The sequence below is a fragment of the Archocentrus centrarchus genome, chromosome 18, assembly GCF_007364275.1.
Source record: "Archocentrus centrarchus isolate MPI-CPG fArcCen1 chromosome 18, fArcCen1, whole genome shotgun sequence".
Taxonomy (NCBI): Eukaryota; Metazoa; Chordata; class Actinopteri; order Cichliformes; family Cichlidae; genus Archocentrus; species Archocentrus centrarchus.
In genome coordinates, this window is record NC_044363.1 from 2,359,515 (window position 1) to 2,373,866 (window position 14,352).

Consider the following 14,352-nt stretch of genomic DNA (forward strand, 5'->3'; position numbering starts at 1 on the left):
GTCTTTGGTAGAATTTTTTTTTATTAAAAAATAATGCTTATATTGATTTATAATATTGATATAATAAATTTAATGGCATTATAAATTATTTTTCTGATTGTGTTTACTTATTTCTTTCATTTTTATTTTGGCAGCTTTGGTCCTCCATACTGAATAATGAAGACAGGAATTATGGATTTCATACTTCAAACAGGGACACTAAACGCTTTGTAGAAACTCAACATACTGTCAGCCCCTGGAAGAGAATCACAGAGCGCTTAATTTAACTTTAGATGATTCTGAATCAAATACACATTACAAGCCGGTTACTTTAGATTCGGGAGTATTTGGCTTTCCATTTGGTTTTTGTAACACTTTTTGCACTTTTTTTTTACTCAGATCAGTGACAGGTCTCTGCAGTAATCTAATCAACCATGTAATCAAATCACTGCTGAAAACTACACAAAATGTAGCATTTAAAGGCAGAAGATAACACATGTTAAAGCAAAAGCTGAGACTGGATGGAACACCTATGCTTACGCTGTGATACATGCTGATGTTTGAGGAGCTGGGACCTGGCAGGATGACAGGATACGAAAAGTGTGTCCATTAAATGAGCTGCTTATAAGTCCGTGTGACTTTTATTTATGAGGCCTGCTCGGCTTGTAACCGGCCAGTGTAAATCTACAATGAACCAAAAAGATCCGAGTCAACTTTTCCACAGTGATCCGGAGCAAAACAAATTGAGGATGTGATCGCGCCCAAAGAAAAGACTTCAATCTTTAGAGCAAAAATAATAAATATAAGTAAAAAGGAGACTTTACATAAAATTTTTCCAATTATGATTTGGTTCTTCTTTATCGTTCACGTCCACGTTCGGCTTTACTCACTAAAGCTGGAGCTATTTAAGGATCAACAGCACACACACGCGAATGTATGTCTTTGTGTGTCCATATCAGCTCACGTCACCTATCTAAAGCATGCTTTGCAATAATAAAGCTCGAGAGCAAATCCCTGACTTAACCTGCTGAACCCTGAGGAGGGGGGGATTAGGGTGGATAGGGAAGAAGGGAAGGGGGGGGGGGGGAGGAGGGGTGGACGGGGGGGGGGGGGGAAATTAAGGAGGGGGAGGATAAGGAAGGAAGAGGAAGAAAAAAAAGAAAGGAAAAGCACCTGAGCAGGCAAAATGATGGGCTAAGGAGTGGAGGCACAGTAATCTATTTTTCTTCTTTTGAACAGGAAGTGCTGAGAATTCCCACAGCACCTGAAGGCATCGTATGTGACCGCGTGTGAAAAGATATAATAAAGAAATACACCCAGCTTGGATAATAGGTTTCACTTCTAACAGAATAACTCTGATTTGACAGTTAAAAAAAACAAAAAAACAATCTGACTGCACGTGAAAGCAGCATGGCGATGACATAAAAAGGCAATTCAAAGAGAATAACCGCTGAAAACTCCCGTCTCGCTTTAACCTCAGATTGAATTTTTGGAGTGATAAAGTTTGACATGAGTCGGTAAACTGACTGCCTGACCCGACTCTGCCCCTCGCTGGGAAGCAGCGGGCGGCAAAAAGATCAAACACCGTCAACATCACGATCTTTAATTCTGTTTCAGCCGTTTCTGAGCGCGGCCCTGCTCAGCGGCGAGCTTTTCTTCTCCTCCTTCTCTGCGTGAGGGCAGCAGAGAGAGAGAGGCGGAGGGGAAGAGAGATGAAAGAGATGACTGTGGGATGACGGCGATGCAGACGGCACACGCTGAGTTCTGATAGCAACTTTGGAAACGCTTTCAGCACAGAAGTACAGAAGTGAATCTAACGGCAAAGGCACAAATGCACACTCTTCCCCATGCGCGCACACACAAATCAAACAAAACACACACACACAGCTACTGCTAATCAGGCCTGACTGTATCAAAGGGCATCTGGAACTGGCAATTTGATTGACATCATCACTCGTGACTCCGGGAGACAACGGAAAAGTCTCAAGAAGAGAAAAGAAGAAAAGGGCTAATAAAATCTGCCCTCGTTTGACTCTCAGAACAATGGTACGGTTTTTTTTGTCTCCATTTATTCATGTCTCCTTTTCTTTTCGCTCCAGTGCTCCTCATCATCACTCTGCTGCCTTGGCTGGTCCAAATGGTCCCACCATCTTCATGGCAGCATAGTTCTGTGAAAGAAAAAGACAAAAAGTTATTTTCTCTTTCTGGCTTTCTAACTCTGGGGATTTAAACACCTAACACTCTCTATTCTACCATTTCTCCTATTTCTAACCACTTTCATTTACTTCTGTACATTTACTAATTTTTTTGCATTGATTTTCAGATTTCTTTATAAGTTCCTTTAAGTTTCAGGATGCAAGAAGCACTTGCAAGGAAGTTTTCAGTGCCCCACCGTATAGCTCTTTGCAACCAGCAAGCAACCTCCAGCAACCACTCTCCAACCAGTCAGGGAATACGCATTTTTCCCTAGCAACCAGTGGTTACCAGGGGGATCAATGACAGGTCACTATGCCTGCTTAAGCTTGAGCCATAAATTTCAGAATGACTTCCAGCAACCAATCAAACCAGCTGACATATACTCATTTTTTGATAGCAACAAGTCACCAACCAGTCTCTAAACCTGTGTGACGGGGGCCTAAGGGAGGATTGCTCCATCTCTCTGTCTCTGCAGTGTTGAAGCTGTCGGATGAAGGATAAAATTCCACAAAACTTTGAGAATAAAAAAAAATTATGTCATCATAATCTTGAATTTTCATTTTAAATTGAGCGCCTCTCTCTCTTTTGTCACCTGTTTCCATCCATGCTTTGTAGCAGTTCTCTCTCTCTCACACACACACACACACACACACACACACACACACACACACACACACACACACACACACACACACACACACACACACACACACAGAAACTGCCGGGAAGGAGTAGAGGAAGACTCCGAGGAAGAGTACGATGAGGAAGAGGATGATGAACAGAATGATGACCCACTTGAATCGCCTCCACAGGATGTATTTGAGGGTCTTGTATGGGGAGGAGAACCACAGGAAGGATGTCTCTGGACGCCTGAGAGAAGAAAAGATGAGGATGAGAAACTGTATGTTTGTTCACTGTGTGTCCGTGCATGTGTGTGTGTGTGGACTCACTGAGGCTCCTCCAGGTGAGGGTTCATGTTGGGTTCATCTCTGCCGAGGCCGGCTGGTCTCTCCTCCTGCTCCTGCTCCGTCACTATCTCCAGAGACATCTCCACCTTCCCCTGAAACGGAGGCGACAAACACACAGTGTCTCCTCCTCTTTCTTCTGTGCACAAAAGCAGCAGCACTGCCAGCTGGGTGAAACAGTAACTGCTCACAGGATGGAAGACTTTTACTTTACTGTTTTTTGTTTGTGGAAGTAAAATGTGAACCTGTCACCTGTTCCCATTATCTTAAATGTAACATCAGTTACCAACATTAGACCTTCTAAACCTGCTCGGTTTACAGACTTTTGAGGAAACATGTTCTAATACTGGACCTCATCTACCTTCTACTTTCTGCTTCCTACACCAGCTGTAAACTTGCCTGAATGCAAGAGGTGCAAGAGGTATATATATATATATATATATAGTTTTTTTTTAGGTTGTCTGAGGTAGTGCTGTGCTTCCAGAGACATGCCACCATTTTTTGTTGCTTATAAAATAGAGGTGTTAATGTAGGCTGCTACTGTTTCTGTCTAGTTGCAGGTAAACTTTGCGCAGCTTCAATTGATGGCTTGAAATATTGCTATAACATGAAATTTTTGGCAACATTAGAAATAACTTAACGGCTTTTCATGTCAGGCAAAGTTTAAAAGTTAAAGTTTTTCACATTGCTGTGGAGGAACTTTGGCCCCCTCTTCTTTGAAGAATTTGATGATCTGAATCATTTGTGACAAATATGCAAAAACATAAGAATTCACAAAGCGGGCAAACACTTCTTCACAGCACTGCAGGAAAAGGTTGTGTGTGCGTTTGTGCTCTCACAGCGATGATCTTCTCTCCGTTGTTCTCGCAGGTGCAGGGCCACCAGCCTTTGACAGTCTTCTGTTCAAACAGAGACACCAGTTTGTCCGCCGGCTGGTCGAGCATCTGCAGGGTACATTTCTCTGGAGACTTTGCTGGACGCAGCATGCGGTTCAGGTCCATCACCAGGTGGCCTAAGGAAACAGGTACACTATGTTTACACAGAGATGGGACCATGAAAATGACTAAACCATCCAGTCCCAGGATTCCCAAAGTACCCAAAGTTTGGTAGGACTTCACATTAACCTGTGAGAGCAGTAAGTGAAAAAATATACTGCTATAAATTTCATTCATCCATAGTTAGTGTCATAGTAAGAGATGCAGCATCACAGGACAAAAACCCAGCTTCAACTCTTCTGCTTTAGCCATGACAAGAAGTGTAACAGCCACCTCACTAGAAAACCAACCAACCAACCAAAATCCGTTACACAAAGAGATTAAAAGTGTTCGATTTGCTTGTATTTCCTCTGCTCTCAGTCATACGCTGGCTGCTTAAAGTCATACTGGGTTTAAAACTTTGAGAAGCAGTCAGTGTTTCCTGAAGATGGCCTCAGGATGCACTTTGACTTAATTAAAAAAAGAAATAAATAAAGACATGCACTTACTGGGGTTAGGTTAATTGGAAACTCTAAATTGCCCATAGGTGTGAATGAGTGCGTGAATGTGAGTGTGGATGTTGTCTGTCTCTGTTTTGGCCCTGTGAAAGGCTGGCGACCTGTACAGGGTGTACCCTGCCTCTCGCCCTATGTCAGCTGGGATGGGCTCCAGCCCCCCCGCGACCCTGAACAGGTTAAGCGGAAGTGAATGGATGGATAAATAAATGAATTCATATGCTCATATGCAATGTTAAACTCTACAGGACGGGGGTTACTACCATGACAGTCTGAATTTCAATCAACAACTTCTGCCAGTGGTAACCCTCTCTTCCCGTTTTCTCTACATCAGGGGTCTCAAACTCCAGGCCTCGAGGGCCGGTGTCCTGAGAGTTTTAGATGTGTCCCTGATCCAACACACCTGAATAAATGGCTTAATTACCTCCTCAGTATGCAGTCAGGTTCTCCAGAGTCCTGCTAATTGACTTCTATATTTGACTCAGGTGTGTTGAAGCAGAGACACACCTAAAACCTGCAGGACACCGGCCCTCGAGGCCTGGAGTTTGAGACCCCTGCTCTACATGTTCCCTGGCCAGCTTGTTCCTGATGACATTATGCATAGTCATGAAAGACGGCAAGCTGTGATTGGCTCACAGTTTAGTGACTCAGCAGAGTCCAGGAAGAATCTGTGACTATACAACACCTACTCACACAAACAATAAATGGAAAGGAAAAAACACAAAAAATATTCACCCTGGTGAATGACCACAAATCCTGCTAGAAAGTCAAACCGTGTCAATTCCAGATAATTCCTGGTAGTTTTACTGAACTGTCTGCAACATGATAAACTCACTTTCATGCAGTGAAATAGTTTATTTCACTGCATGAAAATTACAATGCTTTACAATGCTTGCTAAAGCAGGGTGTGTAAAGATGGATATTTTGGCAAAGCATGGCTAAGATCTGTAAAAACTCAGCAGATTCAACTGTCTGTTATCCACTTTTTCTGAATGACTAATTACTGAGCGTGCGCTGATGGAACCACTGGCGACCCTGTGGTGAAGGGTTAGCTAGTAGAAGTTTTGATCTTTGTTGACATTAAGTTGCGGGCTGAAAGAGACCAGACATCAAGTGGAAGTGTTTTTCCAGAGTTAGCTGCAGTTTGACAGCACAATCGCAGGAAAATGGCTCGTGTCTGACCCGCACACCGTGCAGGAAGATTAACAGTCAGCGGTCCAAGCCGCCGAGCTGAAGACAGGCAGGCACGGAAAAAATGCTTGAGGTGGCCCGCCACACCCGCAGACTCTATGAGGTGAATAAAGACGAGCGGGAGAAAACGCTGCAGCAGAGCGAGACGGTGACAGACAGGAACAGGTCAAATCTGGATTCCTCATCTTCCTCCTTGTCTAACAGCGCAGAGGGACGCTCAGTCCTCAGACTGTCATCCTCCCTTCTTTGGCAGAAATAAAAAAAGAAGCTGAACTGATGCGGGGGGGAGCGAAAGGGGAGAAGCCCGGTGGTAAGTTATTTTAAGAGACTGGGGCCGGGGCAGTGTTAGGGTTGAAGGAAAGGCAGAATTTGGACAGCTTGAGAATCGACAAGAAAAAACAAACCAGCCCGTCCTCTCTGTGAAATGTGCCGACACAGTAGAAATGGACGAGCGCTATTCTAAGAAAAATGTTATCACAGTAGTTGTTCGTACATCGCGCGTATGGCTCCCTGGATAGATTTACCTCCTAAACCTTGAGCCAGAATTGAGGGAAATCTGTCTAAGTGTCACACATAAATGAGTTAAGTGCATTTCAACCACCCAAAGTCAAGCACATGTGTTTCTGACCTGGAGAATGTGGATCCATTTACACACTTTACAGTAGAAAGAACAGGAGAAATGGCTTTTATCCTACTCTGATCTCACTGAAGATCAGTAGAGGAAATATAATAGTTTATTTATTTATTTTTACCACAGTGGTTATAAAATCTCTGGAACCAACCAGCTTTGTCTCCAGGATGAGATAAATCATGATTTAAAAAAAAAAGAGAATGCCTCATTTTCTAAGACCACAATAAACACATTGTGACACACACACACCACACACACACCACACACACACACACACACACCCACACACACACACACACCACCACCACACAGAGTGATGGTTTTTACCGAGGTAGTCGTCGAAGGAGAACTTGTCGTTGTCCCAGATCTGAATGGTCATTTTAGGATGCCAGTTTAGTCTCGGCTTTATCCAAACTCCAGAAATGTTCCTGCAGACAAACGGATGGAAGAAAAATAGGAAAAGTTTCCATAACATCGGGTTTCATCTTTCTATGCCTGACTCTATTCTCTGAACATAAATTCAGATAACCAGAGCTTGAAGGTCAACACTCTCTGTATAGAATCCCTAAAAGAAGAACTGCCTTTTCATTCATTTCCATTAAAGAGTTAAACAAGCCCCTCAGTGCTCTTTTCAAAGCGCTCATCAGAAACAGTATTTTTAGCCTCCATCACCCTGATTTATATTTGTGTGATAGTCTGGTGATTGAATTGGGGTGCATGTATTTGTGGATGTAGCAGGGCTGGAGGATTTCTATGTTTTGTAATGTATTTGCATCTAGTATCTTAGATGTTTTTAGCCTATTTAGAGACTGCAGAAGGTGCCAGGCATCTTTTCCTCTTACGAGTAAGCTGAACACACTCAACAATGAGAAACTGCAGAACGAATGAAGGGAACTTCAACAATACATGGAAAAAATTATAAAACAACAAAAAAAAGTAACTATAAATGGGCTATCTTGGTGCTCAGGGCCACTGAGGTATGGAGGACATAAATTGTGTTAAGAAATACAAATGATTACAAAATAGCAAATGAGAGGCCTTTTGCCTGATTGTGAGCGGATTTAAGAACACATCGATCATAAAGCACAATGTCTCCTAAGCTGTGTCCAGAGAAACCTGTTCTCCCACATGCTGCTTCGGGGCGTCATCACTCACGGCTGCACTGACTACGTCACCGGCGGGGGATTTCAATACAGTCAAGGACCTCAACCTCAAGAAACTGCTTTAATTTTAAGTGGTTGTATCTGCAACAGAGCTCCTGCTTTAATTGCTGTGTGAATCAAGTCTGCTAGAGGTGAGAGGAATGAATTCATGTCACTGGATGGCTGTGTAGGGACAATCCTGACCTATAATCTGCTCCATCTTTTCATGAATGGTGCACCATAAAGTCTTTACTCATCTTTGCTGTATGTGTAGCATCCCCACATTTATTGTTAAACTGTATTGCCCAAAAGGAGCAACAGTTGCTAAAATATATTTATTGTTATGTATGAATTTTCAATTCTCAGAGACGCCATGTGTGCCGGCAAAAAATTACAAATAATAATATAATTTTTTGTTTTAAACAAGTTTTTGACAGATTTATAAAATATTTGTGTTTTCTTGTTTTTAATGACAAGTGGTCTAATAAATTTGTTGAGCATGCCTGGGAACATTTGTGACCACTGACAGCGAAAGTGGATAACACAGATTAGCTCTTAATCATGGCACCTGTTAGTGGGTGGGATACATTAGGGAGCAAGTGAACATTTTACCATTTTGTCCTCAAAGTTGATGTTAGAAGCAGGAAAAATGGATGAGCGTAAGGATTTGAGAGAGTTTGACCAAATTGTGATGGTTAGACGACTCCAAAACTGCAGCTCTTGTGTGGTGTTCCTGACCTGCAGTGGCCAGTATCTATCAAAAGTGCTCCAAGAAGGAACAGTGGCGAACCAGAAACAGGGTCATGGTCGGCCACTGATGCACGTGAGGAGCGAAGGCTGGCCCGTTGTGGTCCGATCCAACAGATGAGCTACGGTAGCTCAAATTGTTGAAAAGTTAATGCTGGTTCTGACAGGAAGGTGTCAAAATACAGAGTGCATCACAGTTTGTTGGGTATGAGGCTGCATCATCACCCACCGAAAGCACCAACAACGGGTACCTGAGCATCAGAACTGGACCATGGACCAAGAAGGAAGAAGGTGGCCTGGTTTGATAAATCACATTTCTTTTACATTATGTGGATGGCTGAGTGCATGTGCATCGCTAACCTGGGCAACACCTGGCACCAGGATGCACTATGGGAAGAAGGCAAGCAGCAATGGAGGAAGTGAGGCTTCGGGTAACGTTTGCTGGGAAACCTTGGGTCCTGCCAACCATGCAGATGTTACTTTGACACGTACCAGCTACCTAAGCACTGTTGCAGACCATGTGCACCCTTTCATAGAAACTGTATTCCCTGATGGCTGTTGTCTATAATAATAATGCACTCTGACAAAATAAAGATGGTTCAGGAATGGTTTGAGGAGCAAAACAATAAGTTTGAGGTGTTGACTTGGCCTCCAAATTCCCCAGATCTCAATCCAATCAAGCTTCTGTGGGATGTCTGATCCATTGAGATCCCACCTCACAACTTACAGGACTTAAAAGATCTGCTGCTAACATCTTGGTGCAGATACCACAGCGCAACCTCAGGGGTCTAGAGTCCATACCTTGATGGGTCAGGGCTGTTTTGGCAGCAAAAGGGGGACCAACACATTATTAGGCAGGTGGACACAATGTTATGCTTGATTGTTATATGTACTGTTTTCATGGTGTTTTTTTTTTTTTAAATTGTAGTCCAAAGTCACACACTGAATGTGCTTTACAAGACACAACACCTATTTTAAGACCTTCATTTATATCTTGTGCACATTTACAAAAGTTTCTTATTGCTGCTGAAAAAAATATCGGAAGATATTTATATTCTTTTTATATTCTAACAAATATTTTCATTCACCAAATTATGTATTTTATTTAATGTATCCCTGTAAATGCAATTTTTTAAAACTATTATTTGTCACCTCTGTGCAGAAGGTGGTGAGCCTTTTAAAGTCTTCTCCATTCTTTTCTAAATAGTCTCAAACTGTGAAGCACTTCATCAACATCACTCTCACTGCAACTTCCACACTGGACCTGTGCATGTGTGTGTTGTGTGTGTGTGTGGTTGCAGGCTTTTACATTTTTTATTTTGGCAGCTTTATTTGATAGTGTGCAACGAGAGAGAAAGGAAAGCAGGGGGGAGAGAGAGAGATGGGGGAAGACCACAGGTCGGGATGTGAACCTGGGCCACCTGCACCGCCATGAAGCACACACGGTCACGTGCTCATCCGCTGCTCCATCCTGGTGCGCATGGTGTGCGTTATAGCTATTATCCCCTCCGGTAAATTCACACCAAAATGCCAGACAGAATCTGATCCCGTCTCACCTTTGTGCTAATGGGCTTCACTGTGCAGCTGCCTGCACATCAAGTTCCTCTCTCTCTTTTCACACCTGAATTAAAATAGGTCCCCTGTGATTTGCAGAATATGACTGCATGTTGCTGTTACTTAATATGATGAGGAGATTTTCCACAAACAAAAAGCTGCTCTTAGCAACCTTACATAGTGTCTTGGCTTGGCTAATGATCAGGAGAGGACAGTATAGCAAAGAGAAAAGCAAATATGAATTTATTCCTACTGACTCTTTCCTGACCTTTATTGTGAAGTTATAGTATCTCACTTAGTAGCAATGATCCCAGAATTTGTTTATTCCTTTGCAGATCTGTGCCGTGGCGGCATCATGGAAGCAGAACACAAAACCACCTCAGTGCAATCTTGCCACTGAGGGGGGTAGCAGGTCTTAAGTCTCAGAAATTTGGCAACCAAAGCAATCGCAAGGAGGTTTTTGGTGCAGGCCCCATATACTTCTTTCTCTTTACCTCTTTGAAGGTTATTTGCTGTCGCAAGGTGCAATTTCTCCTAATGACAGCGAGCAACCTACAACAACCACCACCCAACTGGTTGGGCAATACGTATTTTCCTTAATGATGGAAGGTTGCCGAGAAGTCTCTATGCCATCTGCTCTGCTACCACAAAGATATATACAGAAAATCTTTACCACGTCCCACCACAATACCTGCACTTACTTATTAGGTTTTGTTGCATATTTTCTGCCCAATCTGCTCCCAAACATTGTTGTGCATTTAAAAACACTCAGTTCTACATTTATTCTCTGTGTGTCATATGAGCTTTCAATTGCACTTCATTCAACTTCTTCCATGCACTTAATTTTCTACAATATTCCTCTGAGTTAGAAGGTGAAAATAATGCTGGTGTTTTCTCAAGAAGAGGAGAAGACTGTCTGAAAATGCTTTGTGTCCATCTAAACAGACTCTCTGCAGCTGCTGTAATGGCTTCACATCAACTCTCTAAATGAGAGTCTAAATCCACACCATGCTCTCACACTTCATAACAACACACACAAACACACGAGTAAACACATGACACCCTCTGTCTGTGTGTATTTGTGTGTATTTGCTCTCTGCAATATCTAACAGCGGCAGTCAGCTTCTCTTTTTTGTTGCCAGAGTGCTAAGTGCAGCTCTTGTTTAGTCTACTCTCTCATTTCCTCCATAAGTTCTACAGGTGGAAATATTGAGCCAAACTGATGCTGGAGCTGAACTACGTGCAGCTTTTTTTTTTTTTTTTGTATTTTTCATAAACGATCTACAGAAGAGTGCACAGAAATGAGATATCAAACATACCACACCACACACGTGCAGCATTGTAACTCCTGCCAGTGCACCTCTGCTCTTTTGGACATTATTACCCTTCAGTAACAAAACAATTACACTTACAGTGGCAATATTTGAGAGTTGTGTAAATATTTTAAATACTCCAAAACTGCATTAGTTCTGAGTCCCTCTAGCTATGGGTACATAATTTTACAAAAATAGTTGTGGAAGAAAAAGAAAAAGACAGTTTGGACAAATTTGCTTGCTTTCACTGCCGACGCTGCTCCCCTGCTACTGTGTTCGATCTGCTGCTGGAGCTTTGGTTAAAATGAAGTGAAACATTTCTATTTTTGTTCATTTTTACTATATTTAAAGCTGTTACTCTGCTATTTTTATTTATTACTAAAGTAGGCTTATATAGATTCATTTGCACACATGCAGGCAGGACTCAAAGCGGCCTGTTCACCTTTACAGCTGCTCTGTTTCAAAGTCGGCTTAAATATGCTAATGGATATTTTTTCGTCCAATTCACAGTTGTTAGTTATAATATTTTTGTAATAATGATTCCATAAATTCAACAAAAATCATTTGTTGTTTTTGTTGTTAGCAGGAAAAAAAAAAAGCTGAGCTCAAGAAAATAAACATATAAGAAATAGTAAATGTTTCGCAGCTCCATGCAGGGTTTTTTGGTTCTACAGGTTCTTGAAAATGCTGTTTTGACCTCAGTCATAGCTTCAAGCTAGGCATGCTTTAAGCTATGACTGTAAATAACTCACACAAAGAGCTGAAATGAGACTAGTGCAAATTAAAATAAGTGAATAATGATTCTTATTTATTATTTAGTATCATATACCAACTCAGTAAATTATAGCTTTCCTACAAAGTTAGGAAAGCTGCTTGAGTCGAGGCTCGATGCTGCCTCATACGATTCCTCGTCTCTTCCTCACAGTGAGGAATCCAAATGGTTCATTTAACAGTGGTCACAGATCGGCACTCTGTATTGGCAGATACCTTAAGCCAACTTAAGAAAAAAAATCATATCAGTGCAGCTTCACTTGGACTCTTGTAACTGTGAGATGGCAAATCTCACGGGAATTCAGCTCCCTCACAAGGTCACCCAGAAAGTTGATTCGGCTCATCTGGACGAAAGGCTTTCAGTAGGAGAAACATTTCATCACTCATCCAACGTTATGAGTGATGAAATGTTTCTCCCGCTGAATAATATTCTGTCCAGATGAACTCAATCAACTTTCTAGGATTTCCTTACTTGGATTATGAGCATGAAGAGCAGCAGGATACTCACAGGCTGCATTTTCTGTGCCGTCATCCAACATGCAAATAAGAGATGAGGGACCCAAAGGCTTCACGGATACCACGGGTTTAATTATGAGTGCAAATTTCCACAGACTCACTAGTGTGTGTGTTGGTGTGCGTTGTGTGTTTGGTTGCTATTTTTAATGAATTTGCCTAAAACAGTAAAAGTTGCCACAGACATAAGATCTCCAACACTACTCGATTATTAGCTCTTTGCCATATGTGAACTGAATCTGTTAGTGTTTGGGGGTTATGGTCAGACAGAATAAGAAAACATAATGTGAATGGTATATTTAAACATTTTATTCAAACTGAACGATAAATCGAGGAAATCAGATATTTCAATTAAAGGCTGAATTTTGAGGCTGAAGTCAGAAAAAACAAACGTTAGGGTGACTAAAGTTGAACTAATCGAGCTGGAAAAGACAACAAAGCGTGACTTTTCCTACCACACACCCCATCCCCACCGTCACGCAGTAAGACTGCAGAGTGTTGATAGCGCCGCTGATTTGTCCCTGTGACTCAGTGATTATATCACCAACCGCTGAGGTTTCTGGCTTCATAAACTCCGTTTCTGGCCGCGGCTCTGTTTTCGAGCTGAGGCTCTCCACCCAGCGGAGTTTTTCATTTAAAACTCCCTCTTGTCTTTTCAGCTGCTCGCTGATTGAAGATGCAGCTGCAAGCGATGAGAACGCCGTCGTAAAACATGCCGGCCGCGAGCAGCTAAAGAGCCTCCGGCTCGTGCCAAGAAAGCAAATGACAGCCGGGTTGTTATTCCAGTTTTCGGGAGTAGTATGTTATTTTAGCTCTTCACTCTGTGTTATTGTTGAGTCTCGGAGACTCAACAACATTTAACTCACAACTCTTTCTTGTTAAATTGTCACATCATATTTTTGTGAGCTGAAGGCCACAAGTAGATTCGTTAGCGGGCTCTGGAGGGAGGACCTCGCCTCGGAAATTCCCCCTGACCAAACTTTGTGCACTGACTCAAGTCTGTGTTGGATGTGATGTTTTTGCCACATGTCTCCAGTTCATAGAAAGTAACTGGTGATAAGATGAAACGAGGCGTAAACGCAGGAAATTTTCTCTGCATGAAATAATTTTTGGAGGGGGCGAGGGTTTTGTTTGTAGAGCGGGTTGGAAACATGTTTACAATTTGTGTCTGTGTGCAAGGAGTCAATGTTATAAATAAGTAGATAAATACATTTTCTGATTGTTGTAAACGTTTGTGAGCCAATTTGTAGATTTCCTGCATCAGTTTGTGATGAAATACAAATAAAGTACAAGTCGATGCAATAAGGCTCAGGCATCCCGTAGACTTTATTAGCTCTGTGTTTCAGCAAGATGTTCAAAACTTTATGCATATTCCCAGCATGTCACACATATCTGTGCTTTGGATGACTTTAGGAATCATCTTCATCTCAAATATTGAAAAAAGGATCTAAAGATTGGCTAGCAAAGTAGCAACAACCCTGCTAACCTTGAAACATGTCATCAGGTCACTCAGAACTTCCTCGGTTTAGAGATTTTAAGCTAAAGTATCCTAATATTCTGGCTCCTCTGTGGTTTTTAATCTACTTGTATTGTGCACGGTGACAGAGGTGATGGGGTGCATGTGCTTTAGCTACTGAGGGGGGGCCTTGTCCCTGCTATTCCCCTACTTTAGTGGTATCAGATGCTAAAATCATAGCCTGGCGCACTACAACAAGCCAGATGGATGGCGACCAGTTTCCGAATGACCAGAACACAATCTGTTCCTTTCTGAACGGGAATCCTTGCAGTAATTTGAAAGGTCAGTCCACAGAAAATGCATTAGTTACTCGCCTTTTTCCAAATGGGAAACTGCAGCCTGGTA

General features: G+C 42.2%; 1 protein-coding gene across 1 annotated transcript in view; it reads right to left on the reverse strand.

Annotated features, from left to right (window-relative positions):
* Positions 1-1,146: 1,146 nt before the first annotated feature.
* Positions 1,147-14,352, reverse strand: part of LOC115797350 (dysferlin-like) — a 58,614-nt gene continuing 45,408 nt past the window's right edge. Inside the window, 6 exon segments of the mRNA XM_030753911.1 lie at positions 1,147-2,147; positions 2,898-3,045; positions 3,126-3,235; positions 3,980-4,152; positions 6,779-6,836; positions 6,838-6,879. Of these exon segments, the coding sequence (XP_030609771.1) occupies positions 2,091-2,147; positions 2,898-3,045; positions 3,126-3,235; positions 3,980-4,152; positions 6,779-6,836; positions 6,838-6,879 (588 nt within the window). The 3' untranslated portion in view covers positions 1,147-2,090.